Raw genomic sequence first — 22,946 nt, 5'->3', positions numbered from 1 at the left:
ACGGGCACAGCAGTCGCAAAATAGAAGTCGCTCTCGTGCAAAAGTCGGTGGTAATGGGAAAACGTGACAGATCCTTTACGCGCGGTTTACAAGTACAAACCCGAGTAAGTTCAGTTTTTGTAGACGCTACGCTCGACAGGACATACATACATGCACGCACATATGTGTAAACGTTGTATATTGCTGAGTGAACAGCTGGATTGCCACTGATCGATATTTCTTTTCGGACTCGTACAAAAAGACACACTCAAGTCCAGTAATTAGCACATGTAACAATTAACACGATTAACGATTAACACATGTAACACAATAAAAAATTAGAGTAACGTAAAAAATAATAAGAAAAATCATATAAATTGAAGGAAATCGAATCGATCCACAATCTTCTTCCTTACAAACTTGGTAGATACACGTTTAAATCGATTAGTTCTTTAGAAAAAAAATTCATGGAAATTTAATATTTATTATCTTTTCTACCGCAAGAAAAATAAGAATTTTATACTATTACATCGTATTATATTATATATTGCTATAGCTGACAAAGAAAATGTAAAAGCAGGAATTCGTTCAATTATTCATTCACTTACCTACCAATTATCCTGTCGCTCATAGCCGCGCCAGGCTAATGTCGTCGGGTAACTTTATACAAGACATGTTGTTCCGGTCCAACGTCAGAAACAGCTTTAATGTAACATTCGATCGTTCAGGCAACGACGCTTGACATGTAATGCAAGGGACGTCATAGCTACAAAGGTAGCAATGACATTAACCCCAACAAATTTTCACAACCACACCTATATACACTGCGTACAAGCCTCTCTATAAATTTTCCCACTAAAATATTGACGACATTGTGTTGAAAATTTACAATTTCATTATTTATATAATCTCACACATTATACCTTTTTCAATTTACACAAATTATATTATAAATTATTTCTCTTGTGCAATAAATAATTAATATAAAGAATAAAATAAAAACTTAGTAGCAACGTTTATAGATTTTACACCTACTTTTTTGAATCGTATATCTAGAGTTGATTTTCGAGATTCTGATAAAAATAGAGGAGTCAGTTTTCACGTTGAATGAATGTTAACTAATAATAATGGAAGCTGTTGTTTGCTTCATAGAAATTCTCCGTGGATATTCTTTTCAGCTTTAAAGTTAGAAGTTTCATGTTCAATATAGAAAACTTCATAGACGCGCATCGCACGCAGAAAAGAACAAGCTATCGTGCACTCAGGTTGGAAGTTGTTAGAAAGATTTTTTTAACAATGTTTTTACGTAAATAAGTGATCAAGCGAGACGTGCAGTTTTCAGTAGTTTGAAAATGCGCATGTACAGCGTTCTTGTTTCTTCTCGACCAATATTGAATTAACCTTTGCCCTTACCTGTGTGTAAAAGAAAAAGAGAGAGAGAGATGATTAAAGTAATCAGTTTATGTAGAAATTGAGTAATTTACAATTATATAATTTGTCACGTTGTAAAACAAACAAAAATTAGCTTAGAAAATTGGTTGTTCATGTATGACGAACAACGAGCGAACCTCAACTGAAACAATCAATGCCGAAATTCTGTCCGCAGCCATTATCCTAGCCTAGCGACGTTCGTCATAATAAAACGCGTTAGAACGCGGCAAATTGACCACGTCAAGTAATAGTAAACAATCATTATCTTCTGTCAGATTCCAGCAAACCGAAAAGATAGAAAAGAAAACACACACACACACACACACACATACACAGCGGCAATATCTTCTGGAAAACTGAACGCGCTATACTCACGGCCGAGCCACCCTCGGCAGGGTCTCGCAACCTGGTCTCATCTTCACACGCGACCAGGTCACGTCTCGTTTCTCGCGAGGGATGTGATCCGCCGATTGAAGAGCACTGGCTCTTCCGGGGGAGGCGTGCGGGCGGCAAGCTCGAGAGAACCCCTTCGGCAAGCAGTCTACAGTGTCGCCTCACACACAGGTGAGGCCGATATCGACCTGACGCCAGAAATACCGCGCAGCATCGACCGTTGTCGTTATACCTGGTCTCGGCGCCCTCTCCCTGCCTGCCCCTGCGCCTGTCTCACCCTCGCCATCACCACTGCCACCCCCGGAGGATGCCGGCCGCGTATACAGCCGCTGGTGGAGGGTTTGGGGGCTGACGCACGGCCTCGCCGCCGCCAATCCCTAGGTCCTGGCGGCCGCGGCTGCGCCCTGCCGCGCCTTCGCACAGAGAAACCGCCGCCACCGCCGTTGTCGTCACCGACGGCAAGAGAGGGCGCCGTGGCGACCCGGTGGCGGGGAGGACTCCGAGGGCAGACGTTCCAAAGCCACCCCGACGGAGAGACACGCCGAGACACCCCTGCCACTGGGAGCCCTTCGGTTTTAGTGAGTATCCCTCGGTTCATCTCGTTCTCTACGTCCTCTGCTTCTGTCTCTCCCGTTCATCTTCATCCTCTCGCTCTGCTCTCCTTATTTGCGTTTTCTTCGTTTTCTTACATAACCGGGAACAATGCGTGTGCGTTCGCGCGGTGGATATTGTTTGCGGGGTACGTGACTTGAGAGAAGGGAGGAAGTTGTTTCGTAGGAAATTTGATAAATTTTCGTGACTGTTCAAACCAGATGCTTGTACATTATCACTCTTGCGTTTTCTTCCAGTAAGATGTTCGACGATCGTTGAATGTTAAACGTTGTCTATATACTCCTGAAACGATGTCGGAGCAATGATAATTACATTACGTCATAAAGTCACATATTTTCAGTTCAATTGCTTTCTCTTTTTATCTGTGTTTATGTTAAAATTTATTTCTGACTTTGATCAACTTGTTGAGATGTTAGCTACGTACATTTTCGATGAAGTTACATAATAAAACGTTCTCTCTTGAAATTTATGTTCACGCTTTTTCTGGCCTGGTTTGCTTCAATGAACATATATAGACGAATGCAAGTTGTTAATACACGTGTTTGCGCACAAATTCACATATCACTTTTTTAATATGAATTTATTCCATTCTGGCAAACTTTGCGTAAACTCATATTCTACGACGGAGCAGCATTTTTGTCGTAATGTTCCACAACATGGTCCATCTAAATGAAATGTCTAGAGTTTGTTGAAAGTTGCGATTGCAAGAACGTCGCAGATAATAAGAGACATCGCCGCACCCTCGGCAAACAGCAGCGCACAAAATAACACGTGGCTGTCAAATAACTATATTGCGACGTGGCAAGGGAGAGTAAAAATTACCTTGGGAAGTTACGCACGTGCATGTAATGTTCGGTTCTCTTCCTCAAATGCACACGGTATAGGTACTTCGGATGTTATAGATAGACGAAGAAACTCTAAATTTAACTTTGCCCATTGGTAACGCGTACATAAGATAATAGAAAGTTCGCAAAAATTGTGTCGACCGCATATGTATATACATATACATTTATATATGTATATATATATATATATATATATATATATATATATATATATATATATATATATATGTACATATTTCTGCGAAATAATATGACATGCAAAATGCAAACTTTGCGCAATAGTTTTACGCATGATTGTGTGAGTTAAAAATATGATGATGATAAAGAATCTTAACTTGAAGGTCGATGGACTCTTATTCACTCCGGCGATTTATCAGTTTCATCGTGAAATGGATGAATTACCATAGTACATATATAAAACTCTATTGTCAAGTCGCTTAACTCTACTTTAATCAATACTTTTGTTATAGCTAGATATTTATAGTAAAAAGAGCATTTTAAATATAGCATCTCACTGGACCGTGTTGTTTTATGAACTATAATTTTTTTCCCTCTTCATTGAAATGTGGTAAATCAAATTAAAAATAATATACACCATCGTCGAAATGTTCTAACCGATTGGAAAATACATAAATTGTTGCAGATTGTGATACTCGGCTGAAAAGGTGGAGGGCCCGGGGACGCGGGGAGCCAAGGAGTCGGTAAACGACTCGAAGGACGAAGACGGATCGGACGTCGCTTCGACTTTGAGCGGTTTGCTCGCCGGTCTTCCGACCTTGGCGGGCCCCCAACGCCTCGCCACTTCCCTCAAGCAGAAGTTCGTCAGCAACTCCGGTGAGTCCGGTGTAATTTTGTTTTCCCCACGCGCGATTGTCGCGTCCTCAGTTCTCTGTGGAGGCTTGCGTCCCTATTCCTCAACGTCTAATCCGTCTCGACTATCGATTACGTCGCATCATTAAAGAGTCATGGCGATGACAATGATAACCGACGAGCGTCATTTCACAAACACGCGAAAAAGAAAACTACATTATGCACCATTATTTCGAATCGGTCTCCCAAAATCGCGACTGAAGCGTCCGTGTACAATACATATAGGTACAGTGATGCGCGATTATGTAACTGAGATGACAACGTGCGAAACTTTGAAAACTTAGAATAATAAAAAAAAAATAAATAAATAATGAAGTTGAGTAAGTATTTTTTTGTTTTGATATAATAAATTTTTTTATTCACAAATTGCTACTCTTAGCTTGTCGTAAAATTGCAATTTATGTTGATTGCACTCACTAATGGTTTTTGTTATTTCGCGAGATAAGCTTCAGTTTCTTAGATGTAAATAGTTTACTCGATTTTCAAAGTTCCTTTTATTCCCGTGTGTAAAGAAAGTAAATTTAATATACATAAGTTTTTCCTCATCTCTCTCAGTTATTTGAGGAAGAAAAGACTTTGCTGCATTATTTACTACTGATTTCGCGTAAAATTGTTCAGTATTTCAACAAAACGACAAACAACCAGACGACGATATTGCTATTAACATCGAGATGCTCTCGCAGCAGCAACACGAAGTAATTAGCGACCCCACTGATAGAGTCTAGTTTGCGTCGACCCTCGCCCCTTGTTTTCCCGACGCTTTTCCGCACTGTTTTTATCTCCACCATAGTAACACGATACGCGATACACTGCAGGCTCAGGTATATTCGAGTCGATCTTACACGCGCGGCGCGCCTTATCGTGGGGGAGCCTCCATCCGGTGTCGTGTTCTCTTTCACACACACGCGCGGGGAAGCAACCCACAGCAGAGAGAAACATCACATTAAATAGAGCGGGTGTGCGTTTTCGCAACATTTTTTTCCTGCCGTACGCAAGGCGGAAGCGTCTTCATGGTCGCGGGGCACGAGAGGTTGGGTCGAGATTGGGTGCTAGACTTTGTGGTTGAGTGAACGTTGTGGTTTCGCGCTGATCAGGCCGGGTCAGGGCTCCCCTATCTTTATCTTCTTCAAGTAACTCTCTTCCCAGTCCCGAGTCGCTTCTCCGACTCGCTCTCGTTCGCGATCGACCGCGCGATGTCCCGATGTCGGTAAAGCGTACGGAAGCTGCGTTGAGCGTGCAGCGCGAACGCGCGCGATCAGTTTGTTCCGCGAGCTAATCGTCTGCCAACTCGGTGATCTGTTGTAGGTTACCCCCGGCCCGGCCTGATGCGCGCCGCCCCAATCGCGACGATCTCCTCCTCGTCACGCTTGCTTTCCGAGGTCGCACGACTGGGTGACCGCGGTTAGTTCCTCGCACTAAGACTCGCACACACCGAATACCCGGAAGACGCTGGTAGTTTCGCGAGCGGCCACCTAGAAACCACCATCCCGCTATCATCATGACGACGATACCGATACTCAACATGGAGTTCGGCGAACTCAAGGAGATTATCTGGACGAAGCTGCAGGAGCCCAAATCTCAGCGCAAGCTGATTCTTGTCATCGTCTGTATCGCGCTGCTGCTAGACAACATGCTGTACATGGTGATAGTACCGATTATACCTGATTATCTTAAGTACATCGGCTCGTTTGGATCGGTTGAAGAGTCGGACAACGACACCACGCCGGCGGGCCATCACGGCCAGGATTCCGCCACGGGAGTGTTATTCGCGTCCAAAGCGATCGTACAGCTGATGGTAAATCCATTTTCGGGCGCGCTCATTGATCGAATCGGTTACGACATTCCGATGATGATCGGGCTCAGTATTATGTTCTTGTCGACCAGCGTGTTCGCGTGCGGCAAGAGCTACGGTGTGCTATTCTTCGCCAGGAGTCTTCAGGGCGTTGGGTCCGCGTTTGCCGACACCGCTGGCCTCGCCATGATCGCCGATCGTTTCACGGAAGAAGCGGAACGTTCGAAGGCGCTCGGCATCGCGCTAGCGTTTATCAGCTTCGGCTGCCTCGTAGCACCGCCATTCGGCGGCGCGCTTTATCAGTTCGCCGGCAAGGAAGTGCCGTTCCTGATATTAGCGTTTGTCAGCTTAGCAGACGGCTTCATGTTGCTGCTGGTAATGAAGCCGGTGAAGGAGCAATTGCAGGACCGCCATAATGAGCCCAAGTCGACGATACCGATCTGGCGGCTGCTGATGGATCCGTACATTGCCGTGTGCGCAGGCGCTCTGATGATGTCTAACGTAGCACTGGCATTCCTCGAACCGACGATATCGTTGTGGATGGAAGATACAATGACGCACGACAACTGGAAGATCGGTATGATCTGGCTACCGGCGTTTTTCCCGCACGTACTCGGCGTCATGATTACCGTAAAGATGGCTAAGCGATATCCGCAGTATCAGTGGTTAATGGCAGCCGGTGGCTTGGCACTCGAAGGTCTTTGTTGCTTTATCATACCGTTCTCAAGTTCGTACAAAGTATTGATGATTCCGCTGTGCGGTATTTGCTTCGGAATCGCGCTCATCGACACCGCGCTACTACCTACTCTTGGTTACCTAGTGGACGTCAGGTACGTGTCGGTGTACGGCAGCATTTACGCGATCGCTGACATTTCGTACAGCGTGGCGTACGCAGTAGGGCCGATCATCGCCGGCGGTGTCGTCGAGGCGATCGGTTTTACCGCCCTCAATATCGGCATCGCTTTCTCGAATTTGCTCTACGCCCCGGTGCTCTACTATCTGCGTCACATCTACGACTTCAAGCCGTTCCAGGACGAGGCGAATGTGTTGATGCAAGATCCGCCGGACAAGGAGTATCAGACGTACGTGTTGCAGGAACAGCGACCAATTACTGGCGAGATTGGTAATCACTTGAACCAAACGCGCATGGAGACAAATATTGACCAAGGTTATGTTGATCAGAGTTATCAAGCGACGCAAGGCGGTTACGATCAGCATTACGGTGGCGGTTACGGCATGCAGAACACGATCGGTGGTTACAATCAGCCCGCTCACGATCAACCGCCGGTCTATAATCAGTCCGCTGGTTACAGTCAGGCGACCGATTACAGTCAGCAAAGAAATTACGCGGCACCTAGCGAGCAGGAACAGAGAGGAGGACCTCAGGTTGACGTAAACCCCTTTAGAAGGCCAGATGTGGATCAGCGACCAGCTGGGGATAGCAACCCCTTCCGGCAGGGAATGTACTAAAGTGTCAATGAAGGTGTTCAGCGGTTACGGCCAACGATCTGAAGGCAAAGCTAGCCTTTTGCTGGAGAGAGTGTATTTGAGAGTCTTCGAGACAGGCTTCCAATTAATCAGCGAAAAATCGGTGCGTAAGACGTGGCGTCTCAGCGAGATTTCCAGGAGAGACGATCGGGACACGTTTGTCAACCTGGGGAGATCGCCGATTGCGCCAACACTCGAACTAGATCTCAAACGTATTCGACTTCGTTGATATATTTTATTCGCGGATTACAAGAAAAGTATCAGACTTAGGAAGGCAGCGATTTCCGAGAAAAATCCGCGAACAATGAATCCTGACGAATTCTGCTTTCGTGTATAAACTTGTCATAAGGAAAAATAAGAAAGAGGGAGATGAAATAGAAACTTTGCTGACAAAACATACATAAACTTTAGAACGTAAGACTGATAAATGATAAAAGATTGACGACTGATAAATGCAAACGGATGAACAAGAAACTTAAGGAAAATGGCCGTCGTCATAAGAAATGAAGACCGCGAGGAAATCAAGTAATTATAACATCGAAATAAAACTGAGTGAGACGAAAGAGAGAGATGTGCGTGTTGGTGCTAGAGAGGGAAAAATGACGTCTTTAATTTAAGTCGTCTTGTTGCATGAAGTGTAAAGAAATTGAGAAGAAAGAAGAAGGATTTACGGCTGCGACGGGAGCTTCTCATCGGCAAGGACCTTTGCTCACAGCCGCTGAGCAACTTTTAAGTTTTTATTGTTTTCGTTGAAAACCGTTCTGAATTGCTGAAACATTGAATAATAGTACATATCCATTAATTAATGCGATTAATTAAGAAATCTAAAAAGATTTTAAATATTTAGAATTAAGGTTTTAAGTTAAGTAGGTGATTGTATAGAATGTGTGATGGAAGTTATGGAAAATTATCTCCACGAGTTGTTCTGTATAGGCAAAGTACTTGCGTCTACTCTGATTAACAAAACAAGTTTATTCACGCTTATATAAATATGAATAAATATTTTATCGTGCAAATTGATAAATTTTTAATTACAAAAATTATTGGTTTTGGTTATTAAAATCAATCATTTAAATACACGTAAAACTTTAAAGTAAAAACTGTTATTTGTTATACACGCTTTATTATTACAATGATATTTTTATGCAGAGATGTGTCTATTAAAGATGAATTATTTATGAATTTAAATAAAATTTAAATATTTTACATTGTTTCAAATTCTATCAATTTTTACTTATTTTTAAGATCTCTAAAGTTTTTATTATTCTAACAAAATACGAGACGATGACTTTCGTAATATTATAGTTATTCATACTGATATATACGCTTATATATGTATTGTATATGAAATAGATATTCCCATCGTTGTTAGAGAATTCTGAAGAAATCGACTCCTATTTTGTTAAATAAGTTGTTAAATTCAATTGTAATCTGAACGTTTATATTTTATCTACAAGATTTTTTTTTTTTTTTTTTTTTTTTTTCACGTTCTATTGAATTCATTAATTAATCGAGTACTTTGCTGCAATAATGGAGCAGTACCAAAGTATGTCGAAAGTATGCATGTTGAAAAGTAAACATATCTGTATTTTTATGAGATTACTTTTTTAATTGTAGAGACATTTTATTAGAATTTTATCAATTTTAATTCATGCGGGAAATCACGCGATATTTAGAGGTGCATTTCTACATAAATGTATGTAAATATATCAAATTTTATCATGTGTCGAAGTGACTCGGACGCAAAGTTGTGCAGTGGCTGTCGAGAGGACATTTGTTGCATCGCTTCAATTTTAAACTTTAAGATTATTTATATTTTTTGTTTTATTTATTTTGTGAACCGTATATATGATATAATTACACCTTAGTTTATTACACGAATTATAATTATTTTACATTTCCAATATTATTTTTTCAATTACTTTTTATATTATACCAATATACATATATGCCGCAATTAAAACAAATTTTAATTCTAAAACAACATCGAGAAAATTATTTTTGTAAGTAATAAATTTGTCTTAAGCTCTTTCGTCGCTAGAGAATGCTCAGCATTACGACCGAGTGCACAGCACACATTCGTACCTACTTGTCAATAACTAAGAGACATCGCGAGAAGCAAATAAAACTGCATTAACACTTAGCTAGTGCAATTGTACCACGTTGACACGACGACTGACTGTCGTGAAAGGCGCGAAAGGAAGGAATCCTCGAGGAATTGTCGAGGACTCCGCTTCGCTCGCATCGAATCTTCGTGGATCGCTTGCCGTGTCGTCGCACGAAAATCCACGAGAATCGATTCGCGAGTGCTTTGAGTTAACAGTGCCTGAACTTCGCAAGTTTTTATCCTCCATCGTCGCGGACTCGTAGTCGACGAACAAATATATCATTAAAGCACTCCCGTAAAAAGATCCAAAGCAAGTGTATAACCCGACCTAACGTAAAAGTAGACACACTCTCTACTAGACCGCTATACATATGTACCTATATAAACATAGTTATATTATGCATTTCTGTTGAGGAGACGAGAAGAACGTGTTTTTTTTTTTTTTTTTTTTTTAAATCTCCGCGATGGTGTTTTGTTTCTACGAGCTGGCCTCTAATGTTAAGAGTTTTATCGTAAACTCGGTAGCGTACGGCTCACCGATAATTATCGTCATGATTTCGCTGGTATATATAAAGCCGAATACAGATTAAAATATTCTATAATAATTTATTGTAGAATTTATATGATAGAGAAATGGTTCTGAAATAAATGTCATACTTTAATTAAAAATATGTTTTCTTATTATATGTATGTTTTTCTTTAAAAATTCTTCATTTTATTTCACTTAATTTAAAACGTGCAACTATATATTATTCTTCGCATTTTCTCTTCGTGATAAGACCAGCAAAATCGAACTGACGTACGTCACATAATTATCGGTAAGACACGTTGCATCGATTGCACTACGGTTATACATACACATATTACACGTACATAAAGAAATTATTCGTAGCTTCTTCTGTCTTTTATAAATATATGTATTAATGCGTGCGCGTAAAAAAAAAAAGGAAAAACTTTTTCCTTCGCATATTGGAAATCCGAGAACTACTGTTACAGTTCTTTTCAAATTACTTGATCGATATTTTTAATGTGACAAAAACAGCTCCAAATTAAACTTCTGTTAAAATAAAATTTGTTGACAATAAAATAAGAATGAAGATTGTTTTATTAACATATGATTTTTTTTATCTCTTTAAAATCAAATTTACGTGAAAAAAAACTTGACATTTTTCCTATAGTAAAAATATTAATTTGAAGGATTAATATTCCACAGTATTTTGATAAAGTGACAGCAGTTCTGTGATATCTGATAATATCTTGCCTAGTTGTATTATATCGTTCGCAAGTGTTGTGAAAGCGAGGTACGTGAGTAAAAAAATCCGTTTTCTTCTCTCTGCGTCACTGATAGAGATCAGTGCTGAGCAAAAGCATTTTTTTTTAACATTTAAAGATGTAGAATACACACATGAAGTTCGAAACAAACAAAAAGAAATTTTAGTATTTTGATAGATTAAAAAATACATGTTTTCTTTGAATATTACACCCATATATATACAATATATATATATATAACGTAGATAAGATTTATAATATAGATAAGAGAGCAGACAAATTGTTTTCTGATTTCTTAAAAAATGACAATTTAAATACTTTCCTAAAAGTTTACATGTTTTAAGCCAATAATGAGATCTTGCTCAGCACTGCCGAAGACGACGTTTAGAGTGCAAACATACACAGGCGCTAGTTTCTCAACGATATTTTTCTCATCTTGTAAAACCGAGTTAACTTCCTAAGTGTTGCGAGAAGAAACGAAGACGCGCAATATAAATATACAAATACACATATCATAAAAGAGAAGAAAAATAGTCAGACACATTGGACAACTATATTTATCTAATTATCCGTGCATAATGTATATTATCCGAGCGCGTTTAAGAAAAGAGTCGAAGAATCGCGCATCTCTCGAGATTATTCGTAAACGTAGCGTAACTTAATTGCAATACATCCGCACTTTGCGCGTTTATACACACACACACAAATTTACACGTACACACATACATACATACATATACAAAAATACAGAATGAATATATATATATACACTCTATACATGCGGACACATGTATGTATAATTAATTGATGAACAACCAAAGTAATACGAAATTCTGTAATTGAAATCCTATATAATATTGTAATGATATGTTGTTGAACCGGTTATTAAAGATGTCATTGTTACCGAACAATATCACGTGTTGTACTTTACGTTATATTTTTTACATCCTTGTGTGTGTGTGTGTGTGTGTATATGTATAAATATTTATACATATACATGTACACAAAGTAAATTTTTAGAAGTTGTTTCGCAAGCTGAGAAAATTTACTTCAATCGTATATAAAAAAATTCGTGTCGTAAATCCATTTTCGACGATAACGATATAAATATGATTCACGTCTGGTCCCTTTGAAATTTCGCTCACGATATGCGGAGAAGGATATCAAGAGGACTTATATCGGGTATCATACGCGGGATGCAAAGGATTGGTTGACACAAGCCAGTAGGTAAAGGAGCGGACTTAAGCCTTTAAGAACATTGGCACGCGCCGCGCGGAATTCGGGTCTAATGAAAAAGCGAGCGCGGAAAAGCGAGCGAAAGGAGTGACAACAACGAGCAGGGAAATAAAAGAACGGGGAAAGGGGGCATTCATGGGATGTCTGCGGAGTCCCAGTGTCACCCTAACCCCATCAAAGTGTAATAATATTTATATTAGGGCGCACAGGGGCGGCAGAGAGGGTAGGGCGCGCCATAGGGCTAGGGACAAGTGAGGGATGCTTCGGGGGTGTCGGTCTCTCCCTCTCGGTTGTACCGGGTATTTCCTGGTAACGACCGGCCCGCGGCCGCTCGTTCCGCAGATATCGATCGCGGCCCTCGTAATGAGTACGTTGCATCGATAACACGTTACCGTTTCCCCGCTGTATCGATTAATCAAACGAAACATGTACGAAGTATTCGTGCTTGCACAAGCTGTGTGAGTACATAATGCCGCGCGTTTTTGTTTCCTCGTGTCAATAAACCCCAAAACACAATTATGTCAACCCATAAACGTTAAGCGTAATCTGCTTATACGAGTCGTGGCGATATTAATTTTTTTTTGAGACTTACGTAAGAGAGTTCTCGCGTATAACTCTTACTACTCCCTCTCGAGAGTGTATATAATCGCCTACTCAGATCTTTACGTGTCCTAGATCACAAGGTTGTCCTAGATTAAAGTTGACGCGTCAATGTGCGCGCTTTTAAAATGCAAATATCGATTTGCTTCTTTGTTTTCTCCGTGACAGTGACAAAAATATTTTATATTTTTAAGATTTTCTAAACATTTTTGTGCGAGACTTGCATATTCCGATCCTTTAAAGAAAAGAATACTTAATAAGAATAAATAGAGTACTGTACTTTCTCTCCGCACTTGGATACCGTCGTCTTAGATGAATTGATCGATGATTCCAATCAGTGAATAATATTATTCTTTCGGAGACATCAACGAATTTTCCGAGGACTTCAACGAATCGTGACAAACTAAACCTAAAAACAACATATATCTCTAAATATATATTTTACAAGAAAAGTTTTTTTTGTATTGAGATAAATGCACCGTTCTCACGTACTTCCGAGAGCTTAGCATAATATATACGGATAAAATTAATAACATGCAATCTCACAAACACGTGATCTGAAAATTGTCCAGTCTTTCATGAAAACCAAATCACACAGTTTTATTCTGACCTGTAATTCACGCAACCTACTTTGAACCGATTAGGAACGTCGCCGAATGCGGATTTAACAATTATCGGAGTTCGTTAGGCTTTCAGCCAAAAATATTTCGATGGCAACTCTACGGTAGCAAACAAGCCGACAAATTGGATTCACGAGATATTGGACGTAATATCGGAAGTGTCTGTATTGGTGTGCGATCTGGGATAAGGTGGTCCACACCGAACTCGATTAGGTTTCTGGCGCCTCTTCGCGTCCTTTCTCCTCGCGCCTTATCCGTCCCTTCGAGATTGGCCAGGCACGATTAATTGACGGTAGTCCCTTCGAGACTTCTCGACGAGATTCGAAACGACAGCTACGAATTCCAGGAGGGTGCGAAGAAAGGCATAAGGGTGTACGCACTCGACGTGGATCCGTGTCGGATGTCAGTGCTTTAAGATTAAGTCATTTAACCTAACTTGTTGATCACAAGTTTACGTTACGCTGCTTTGGAACGCGTCAAGAAGTTGCAGAGGAATTCGCGCATTTGAACGTTCTCGCAAATTTTGACATTTTTTATTTATTTTATTATTTAAAACAATACAAAGTTTCACAGAAAAATTACAAAAAAAATGTTTCAGCGAAATTCTACGTCAAATTTACAATGCACGACGTATTAACTTTTTTCAGCGCGTTTCAAGTGTTTTAATTAATTCACTTTATTTAGAGATACTTCATTTGTGTCATGTAACAGTGATTACGTGAAATAATCGTGCTACACGTTTATCGATTACAGTACGACCGCCATTACGTACGTCCCCTGAGTATAAATTCATTTATCATGCCAATACGCGCGCGCCTATCGTTAGTGACCGACTGTTAATGCTTGCTAATTAATGATCCCGCAGCGGCCGCCATAGTCGAAATTCAGGACGGGAACTTTGCTGCTATTTGTCTTCGAGCTATATATGTGTAAACGAAAAGGCCAAGTTGCATGTGCAATATCATTGTATTCATTTCTAAAGGCAATAACAGCTTTCAAAAACAGAGCAAAATATTTTTATCGTTACACAAGCAATCAATTGAATTTATTGAGAGACAAAAAACAAAGATCGTGTGAGCGGCAATTTAATATCAATTTATTATTAAACGAGCGTCGATTCAGATCCAGTGACATTTAACATTTTCACCGACCGTCCACCCATATTCAAAATAAGCTAATCTGGGTTACGTAAATGTGTGTTGTGAGTACTTTGAAAGATTGTGGTGTTCGGAAATGAATCAAAGCACTCTGTGAAATATTCTCCACCTGCGAAAAATTCTCTCCTACGTCATGTGGCAATTATCAATCAGTCAGAAAGGAAAAACACTCTGGTGAGGAAAAAGACGAGTCACGCATGGCATTCACGGTGGCGCAAAGAAGCATTGATTGAGAACGTGGAGGGTGGCATCGGTGTTGTCGAGAACCGATGAGGCGAATAATCGGATTTAGAGATTATCAGCTCTCTTCGATATCGGCCGCAACACCACGTTGTTGGCGTATCGTCATCGATTTCGAGAGTCATTACCGAGACGCGAACGTCGTTCATAGTCATCGATATCATCATTGTGTTATATATTCCTGATAATAAATTATTTTTAGTTTTCTATCAGCATGATATTTGCTTGTGACCTACAGTGTCTTGTATTTTGCGTCTCTCAACCTCGTGAAGACCTTTAGACATAAAAAGCCCAATGAGATAAAAATATTTATAAATACTACAGGGGCATCTCGGAAAAAATTTCTTCTAAATATTAAAGTGAATTTTTTATCGGTGGAAAATATTTCTCGATCAGTTTTAAAAAAATATAAAGAGATAAAAACAAACTCTGAGACGAATTCTGAATAAACCTAGATCTCTCAAAGAAAGAAAAAAATAGTTCAGAGTATTCTGCGTAGACTCAGGTACTTCACATTGCTATCGTCATTTCCGTTGACGAGCCAACTGGAATTGCTTTTACGCGCGTTTTACGCTGGACCCTCTTATCTCGGCAATAAATTTCTTTCGGCACGCCTCTACGTGCGTATCCTCCTCCGTCCCCGACGATTTCTTCACCCCGTGGATTCAACCCCATCGAGGACGTCGAGGCAGTATCTGCGGTTCCTCGCACCCGGGAAAGAGTCCAGATAGGGATGCTGCGAAGAGAGCGCGGCCGATAATAACGCTAGTTTATCGCATGATTTATCAAGCGCGATCGTATCGACGACGCTCTCTGAAATAACGGGGGTATAGGGGGGAACCGTCGCTGTGACAAATTGTCCGTCTGCAAGAAGGGTGAGTGTGAGAGAGAAAGAGATACACATCGGTCTACGCCTACATCTGTTTCCGCGTTAATACCTTGTATAACTCTTACGGGGCCGACGACTTGGGGGACAAACATGAGAGGGAAAACACACTCCGAAAAGAGAGAGAGAGAGGAATCAAGAAAGAGAAAGAATAAACTGCTTCGTCGTGTCTACACCTCGAAGATATATTGCGCTCGACGACGTGTCTTCGCGGGTGCGCAGCGTGTGATATAAATAATACATTTTGTCCTGAATGTCGCAACCACATACATGGTCATTGTCGATCTTCGTTGTGTGCGATCCTTCATCGCGGATCCTCGACGTTCAAAGTGTTTTCAAATTAAAAATATTTTTTTTCTAGATTTTTTTCATTTAATTATTATAAGTTCTACGAAGAATTTAGAGAAAACAAATATCACAAAGAAATAAAAACAGCTGCTATCTAAAGTTTGCACATTTCTTATCATGTCACCGCGATGATAGATATGTGTGCTGAGGAGCCGAGAGGGAGATTTTAGAGAACGTTCGCACCTGTGTCACCGTGGGGAGAAAAGTCGCGTTTCTTTAAATTCTCGCAACATATTTGAACTTCTCCAAAATGTATGCATGCATTCATTCAATATTTCTAACTCGCTTTACTCGCAATTTTCCCAGTAAACGAGCGATAACATGAAATGCATGTGCGCATATGCAATTTGCAGGAACGTTTAACCGAATAGGATCACGTGTACACTTTGAACATATTATGTATCTACGTAAGTAAAGTGAACTGAAAACTAGTTGATTGTGTTCTCTGTCTTTAACTCTAAAAATATTTTATTTTGTTTCGTATCTTTGCGCATGCTCGAATCAAGTTTGGATTGCATATATTGATCGTAAAAAGATCGTAAATTTCAAACTGCAAAAGTGGAACGTAAGTTGACGAATCGTAAATTCATATCGACAATCAACGTTTCTCGATAAGCTCCCGTCGCTATCTCTATATGTTCGATCAATGCCGAACATTTGATCCAGTTTCGAGTTTTAAGTCGCGGCGACGAGAGATTCGCGGTGCGAGATTCGGAATTTACGTGAATAAATGACGCACGATAAACAATTCAAGTGTGAACTTGCAAAATTAGCTTGCGCCCGTTTTTACGATGTATTCTCGTGAGTAACTGATACCATTCTTTCTCGCTCGAAACTTCAAACAATGCAATTTTCGATAGATCCGCATATACAAAGCGTGTCTCACGAAACACAGTGCGCTTGACGTGCCAATCTAAAGTTCTGAAAAATTTGTTCGGGAGGGGAGGTAGCAATGCGGTCACAAAAGGGAAAGGACATTAGCCCCGAATCCACTTGTAGTCGGACGCTGCTTGTCCAAGTATCCCCTTCAGCCACGATTCGCGTGCTCTATCTGCCGCTGGTCGCCCCGAGGCCGATCATCCTGTATAGACGGGAGAAGAACTGGCAGGAGAGAGAGGGAGAGCTCCGTAACAAACGCGGATCGTGTAAGGGGTCGAGAAGATAAAATGAGATCGTGTCTCGGGGCTCTCGGCGGCAGGGGTGGAACCTTTGGAAGACAGAAAAGAAAAGAAACTGGTACATAGCCCGGGAAGAATGAGCTGGTCATTCTCCGTTTGTCGTTTCTGACGCGAACATCTCGCCCGGTGTTTTCCGCCGCGGAAAAGAACGCATTGTCTTTGCCGCAACGAGCGATTGTCGAGTCGTTCTTCGTCGATCGACTTTTTTCACATAATGGGAACGGTTTTTTTTTTGTTTTTTTTATCAGAATACGTATCCAGAGAAAAACTTTTGAGAAGAAAATAAGATCTTTTGTATTTTTGCATATTGTGCATATCTCTTTTATAACTTTGTAGAATTCACGTTCTGCACGATTTTGCACAGTATAAGACATTATTTCCGCACAGAAGTATTCTAACTATTTGTACAGTTTGAAATATGTCGGAACGGTCGTATCTCGAAGTATACGGAGTGTATCTCCGCGTATTCCTCTCTATCCACTTGAGCTGAAGCCGCGTTTACGACCAATTGAGATAGCGCACGAAATAGTGCGCAAGTCGTAATGGCGTATTAAAGTCTCCCGTAGCGATGTCACGTTCGACAATGCGTATTTCTCAATTGCACGCGAAACATGTATCTTTGCATTTCTTTTAATTCGTTTTTTTTTTTTTTTTTCAGAAAGTATTCAATTTAATTAAAATTTTACTTTCCCAGATATGTACGCTTTTAATTAAAAAAACACGAGTTTTTCTCTAACATTTTTCAAATATTTTATGTAAATAAACAATCCTGCAGAAGAAGAAATCACAAAAACAAAATATTTTCTCGGAAAAGCGAAGAGATGAGTCGTTTCTCCGAATGACCGGTAATTCGGTTCGAATTACAGGAATCGTTCGCTAAACGCGCGACTGTAATAACCAGGAAGTGCGCTCGTGGCGCGGATCGCTCGGGAAGCGCCAAACGACCGCACTTCCGGTTCGTGCGGCAAAGTGTTTCCTGCGGATGACCTAGGCACTGCGAGAAGCGGCAACCCCTTTCGTACTTCTGGGTGGAATTGCGGGAGGGTAAAGGGCAACAATGCCGCGAGCAACCACTCGAGCGCCCAGGCCTTTGTCTGAAAATCTCTCTCGAGTTTTCTCCTTTCTTCCCACTTCACCCTGCAACCTCCTGCCTCTCTCCGTCCCTTTACACCCGCTGTTTCTTCACCCTCGGCTCCCTTTCACCCCGTTTGTCTCCTTTAACGGCGGGACACGTGTGATTGCTGTTCCTTTGAATTTTGAGAAAAAAGCTCCCATGGGTGCGTCTTTGTCTCGCGCTACTTTTGAAGAAAAAGCGCGAGCGAGAGTAGACACGCTTATTAAGTGAAGCAGTAAATAAGACGATGGAGTTGCAAAAGTTACGAGATATCACACGCTTACCATATATAAAATATATATATATGAATTACATGTAGAACTGCGTGTTTGAGAGAGTTAAATAAAAAAATATGCAATATTTCTTAATATAAATTATATAAAGTTGTGTCAAATATTTTGATTAAGACACTTTATTTCAACACTCGAAAGAAGTTTACGTTACGTCAGCATGTTCTTGTAATTTACCTTAAACAAACGAGCATTCCTGACAAATATCGTGTATTTGTCCGCAATTATCGGCGAGTTGCAAATTCATGATAGCTAGTGTTTTGCAACGCGCGCTAATTTCGTCTCGAACTACTGGTATTGAAAGAACGGTGTAGCAAAGATTTCTTGCTGCGCTTGTAGTCGTCTTCGTCGTCGTCAATAGCGCAATAATCGGCGCCGCAAGTTACGAAACAGGTTACAGAAGCGATTCGAATGACGAAAGGCACAATATCGCGAGACGACTCGCGAGCGAGCATTGTAATCTCTCTCGTAAAAGTGGATGATATTTTGTTTTTCGAAAAGCCACGATATTTTTCTAAACAATCTCTCTCTCTCTCTCGCAATTCGAGCAATATTTGATATTGCGATATCAACTTGTGTCGCGCATGACATGCCATTAAAAACACAAGCAATTCAATCCCGCCTTATGAATAAACTAAAGTGTCGCGTCGTATCACGATGCGCAACACACGACAACGACGATCATGACGTCGGTGAAGTTTTTACCCTTAGATTCGCGCGCGAGAGAGAGCTGGTACCATCACGTGAGTACCATGTTGCGTTATGGGTATCAGCCTGCCCATAAAACGGCATTAGCGCTTCCCCCATATGCCGGCTGAGTTTATTCGAGCAAGAGGGAAAGGGCGATTCTTGCTATCGAGGAAAGTTACCGCGACGATCGTTGTTCGTTCTTTGGCGCATCGTGCTGAAAGAGAATTGTTCAAGAACGATCCGAGGGATCAAAACCAAACGGGATAAACGTCAACGTAAAAATTCTCCTCGCGATGTCTAACTGCTGCCATTAAGTCTCTCGAGAATGCAATCGACTTGGAACTTCGATTGCATCTTTCTCGAACGACCGAACACTTCATTTTCGTGGAAAGCTCTTCGTCGTTACAGAAAAAAACCACGAACGTTGATCGCAGCACGCGAGAGAATAAAGGGGCTCCGTACCCTCCCATCTTTTTCTTGCCCGGAGCACCCTTCAGGCCTGGATCTACCCCCGCGGGGTAATAGCGGACCAGCAGGGTGGCCGCAGTAACGACGCGTCGTCAGTTAATCAAGCCATTTCGTTTCTGCGAGATTGGAATGAGAATTCGGTCGGGGCGATCATCGATTTTCCTTCGGCCGCAGTCGTACAACTTTTCGTAACTTCTAAGAGAACATGTGAATGGAAAGTTGGAACCTTCGTTCTAAGACAATCTGTGGTGTAATCTTTCGTCATGAGAAAAAAGTACAGAAAAAAACGGCGCAATGCGAAAACACAACTTTTAACTTAAAAAATATAGGTATACACTTTTTATCAAAACTTTTTATATGTAGATTTATATTTATTTTCTAGAAAAAATGAAATATTTCATGAATTACAGTCTTTTTTTTTCATGTAACTCGTCGTAGATATCAATAAACGCGTATGATATGGTAATCTCGTTGTACTTTTATGGCGAAGAGAGTTTTAATCCACTTACTGAACTTGTAGCTCGTCGCGAAACGAGATCAGAAACTCCGGCATTTCAATAGAACGGCTCTTGCAGATTTCCTTTCAAAATTTCTGTCTCAATATGAACAAGCTGAAGTTTATTGTTAACCAGTAAATTGTACGAAAAATTTGTAGTCTTGTAGCTTTTCTAACTGTAGTGTTGCAATTCTTGCGGGTTTTTAAATAAAATCCTAAATATTCTATTGAAATTATAACGAGAATCTTAAGATTTAACAGTGAACGAAGCTTTTTTATTAAATCATTCACAAATGTTTAGCATCTTTTTATTGTCCCTTGTTTAAATTTTTTGTTTGTTGTTTTTTAAAATATTCTTTAAAAGTCTGTATTATTTTATACGTGTTTGTTTTTACTTAAAACCTAATAATTATATATTTTTAATATCAGAACTGTTATTTTTTTTTATCATTTATCAACTGGAAGAATCTTGCACGTTCTGTGCAAACAGGGGAGCCGCAAGTATTCTATTCGGTCAGCCAACATCTTCAAGGAGATCAAATAACTTAAAGTGACCTTACATCTCGCACATCTCTCACCTGGGAGACCAACAGGATCTCTTCTCTAATGGTCACTGGCGTTAGTCGTAGTCGACGCGAAGTATACTTCGGGTCGAGTCTATTGTCATTGAAATTCCCGGGTGGTTTCCTAGTTTCATTGGAGAGATGGAGGGGACGCAGCACATCGCGCGCAATTTCCGTCTATCGGAGAAGAGTCCGACGAACCCGGGGAGAAGAGATGCGCACCAACCCTCGTAATCCCTCGACTGAAAGCCTCGTTTAATATTTATGATTTATTTCGGTTTAATTCGACGCGCAAACGAGAGCTGTATTTGTATTCAGCGACTGGCTAACTGGTTTGCTGGCTGACTGGTTCGTTCGCGATGTTTCACGTCGAGACGCTCGCCGTCAGAGCTGTCCTAATCCCTCGAGATCCTTGGAGTTTCACTGAGACACGACAGGAAGACATCTTGCGAGTTCTATTCCAAGTGCGCTGCAACTTTTCACCACGTTGCGAAAAATTGTGTTGCTTCTCTGATTTATAACGCGCATTGTACAAAAATTGTGTGCTGTAGTTTTGTGCGATAAACTATTTTTAGCGGTTAATGAATTTTATTTTTTTTTTTCACAGCGTTTTTTTATTTTCTTAACGAAGCACACGTATGGCTCGAGACGTGAAACGAAAGATACACGAACGATCTGCTGATATACAGCGCGATACACGTTTCAAAGAACACAGCGACGGATTTACAAGCACGACGGAATCGTCGGCTTCATTGTCCCGGCAACAATGCGCAATAGAAATGCCTTCACCCTCACATCCGGCGGCCTAGCACGAGGCGGCCTAGGGGAGAGAATTACCCTCTGCATTAACTCGCGTAATTGAGATTTATTAATCCGGCGGCCGGTTAGTGGCCGCGCACCAGCCGTATCCTGTTCTTTCTGACCGAGAGGTTGAGTCGTAACTTTGTTATTATTATTATTTTAGCAACGTACATGTACACGCATTCGCTGTTAGGATCTTTCGGGGTTACATTCGGGGGCGGAAAGCCGTTTGTCATCCTAAACGAGTATATGATGATGTATTCGTGGTATTTTTCTTTTTTTTCTGACGTCGTCATAAATGTTTCATCTTACAAACTACACTTCTTGTATTTTTTTGTATAGATACAAATATTAGATCTTTTATCTCTCGTATATTTTCTTATTTAGTTTGAACAAATTCTCGAACTTTCCTATTTTTGAATTCACAAGATAACATACGGGGAAAATGTTTACGGAATAATATGGTTATACCACACGGGGATAAAGCTATGACGCGGTAAACTCGCAGGGGAGTTCCATATTGCTGGATTAAGCGTTCAACCTCTATCTTGGAGCTTTCTCTCTCTATCCCTTTCTGTAACGCCGTCTTCGCCGTTTGTGTCTTAAGCCTGTGGACGATCCTAAGTTATAGGCACGACTTTCATTAAACATCCTGATGACGGATCGCTTTGTCTCGTTTGTATTATGGGCGGCGCTGAAACCGAATTTAGGCGGCAAGATATTACTTCGAGACGCGATTGTCCTTAATTCAGAACTTCCAGACTACGTGACCGTGATTCATTTGCACATTATCGTCCGATGACACCAGCTTATAATTACGGAAGAAAGCGGTAAAAAATACGTTTCATTTCTTCAGTCGTCAAGTGTTCAAAAGAAATTTAATTCGGTAGAAATTTCATGAATCTCTGTTTTTAGATTTTTTTTTTTTTTTAACTGACAATGAGATTTGCGTGATGCACAACTTTTGCGTATTTTAAAACCCTACAGAGATTCTTTTTACACACGAGCGACACTTTGATCGAACGTCGAGTGCTGGTCACATATTTCAAGTTACTTCTCGAGAAAACAGATGGCACATTGTACGCCGAATAAAAAACGTTCATGTATGATGCAATTTCGTTTATTTACTTGTTGCAGAGGGATGGCGAGACTCGGTGTTGGGGGCCCCGCGTCGCTTATTGGTGACTCTCGGCAGTCTCTCCAGGGACAGCTCGCCGTGTCCTGCCGCGGTAAGTCACCACTTTGTTCATCCTTTATCAACAAAGCCTTACTAAAGCGACGATCTTTATTTGCCGTCGCTACGAAGATACCGTGGAAGGGTCGATAAGATCTGGAAGAACTCGCCCTTTCTCGTGTCGTTTTACGACTCATATGATACGGCGAACTAAAGCAGGTGATATGAGATAGCTTTATGAGAAGAAAGCGGAAACGACTATATGGGTATATTTCCGTGAAAAAAAATGTGTGAAT

The 22,946-nt window shown here is 40.8% G+C and overlaps 1 protein-coding gene across 2 annotated transcripts; it reads left to right on the top strand.

Annotated features, from left to right (window-relative positions):
- Window positions 1-2,308: 2,308 nt before the first annotated feature.
- Window positions 2,309-22,699, top strand: LOC109859135 (vesicular acetylcholine transporter). Of its 2 annotated transcripts, none has more exons than XR_002250678.1 (3): window positions 2,309-2,381; window positions 3,904-4,094; window positions 22,614-22,699. XR_002250678.1 is itself a non-coding variant. In XM_020437081.1 (3 exons), the coding sequence occupies exon 3, from the start codon at window positions 5,629-5,631 to the stop codon at window positions 7,390-7,392; it is 1,764 nt and encodes a 587-aa protein (XP_020292670.1). In that variant the 5' UTR covers window positions 2,309-2,381; window positions 3,904-4,094; window positions 5,436-5,628; the 3' UTR covers window positions 7,393-9,317. The 2 variants fall into 2 exon arrangements, 1 of the variants encoding a protein (XP_020292670.1); XM_020437081.1 differs by lacking the exon at window positions 22,614-22,699 and adding an exon at window positions 5,436-9,317.
- Window positions 22,700-22,946: the final 247 nt, after the last annotated feature.

Source organism: Pseudomyrmex gracilis, unplaced genomic scaffold (genome assembly GCF_002006095.1).
Source record: "Pseudomyrmex gracilis isolate BER0280 unplaced genomic scaffold, ASM200609v1 scaffold_242, whole genome shotgun sequence".
Lineage (NCBI taxonomy): Eukaryota > Metazoa > Arthropoda > Insecta > Hymenoptera > Formicidae > Pseudomyrmex > Pseudomyrmex gracilis.
Note: the sequence above shows the minus strand (reverse complement) of the source record. Positions and strands in the feature narration are given on the sequence as shown.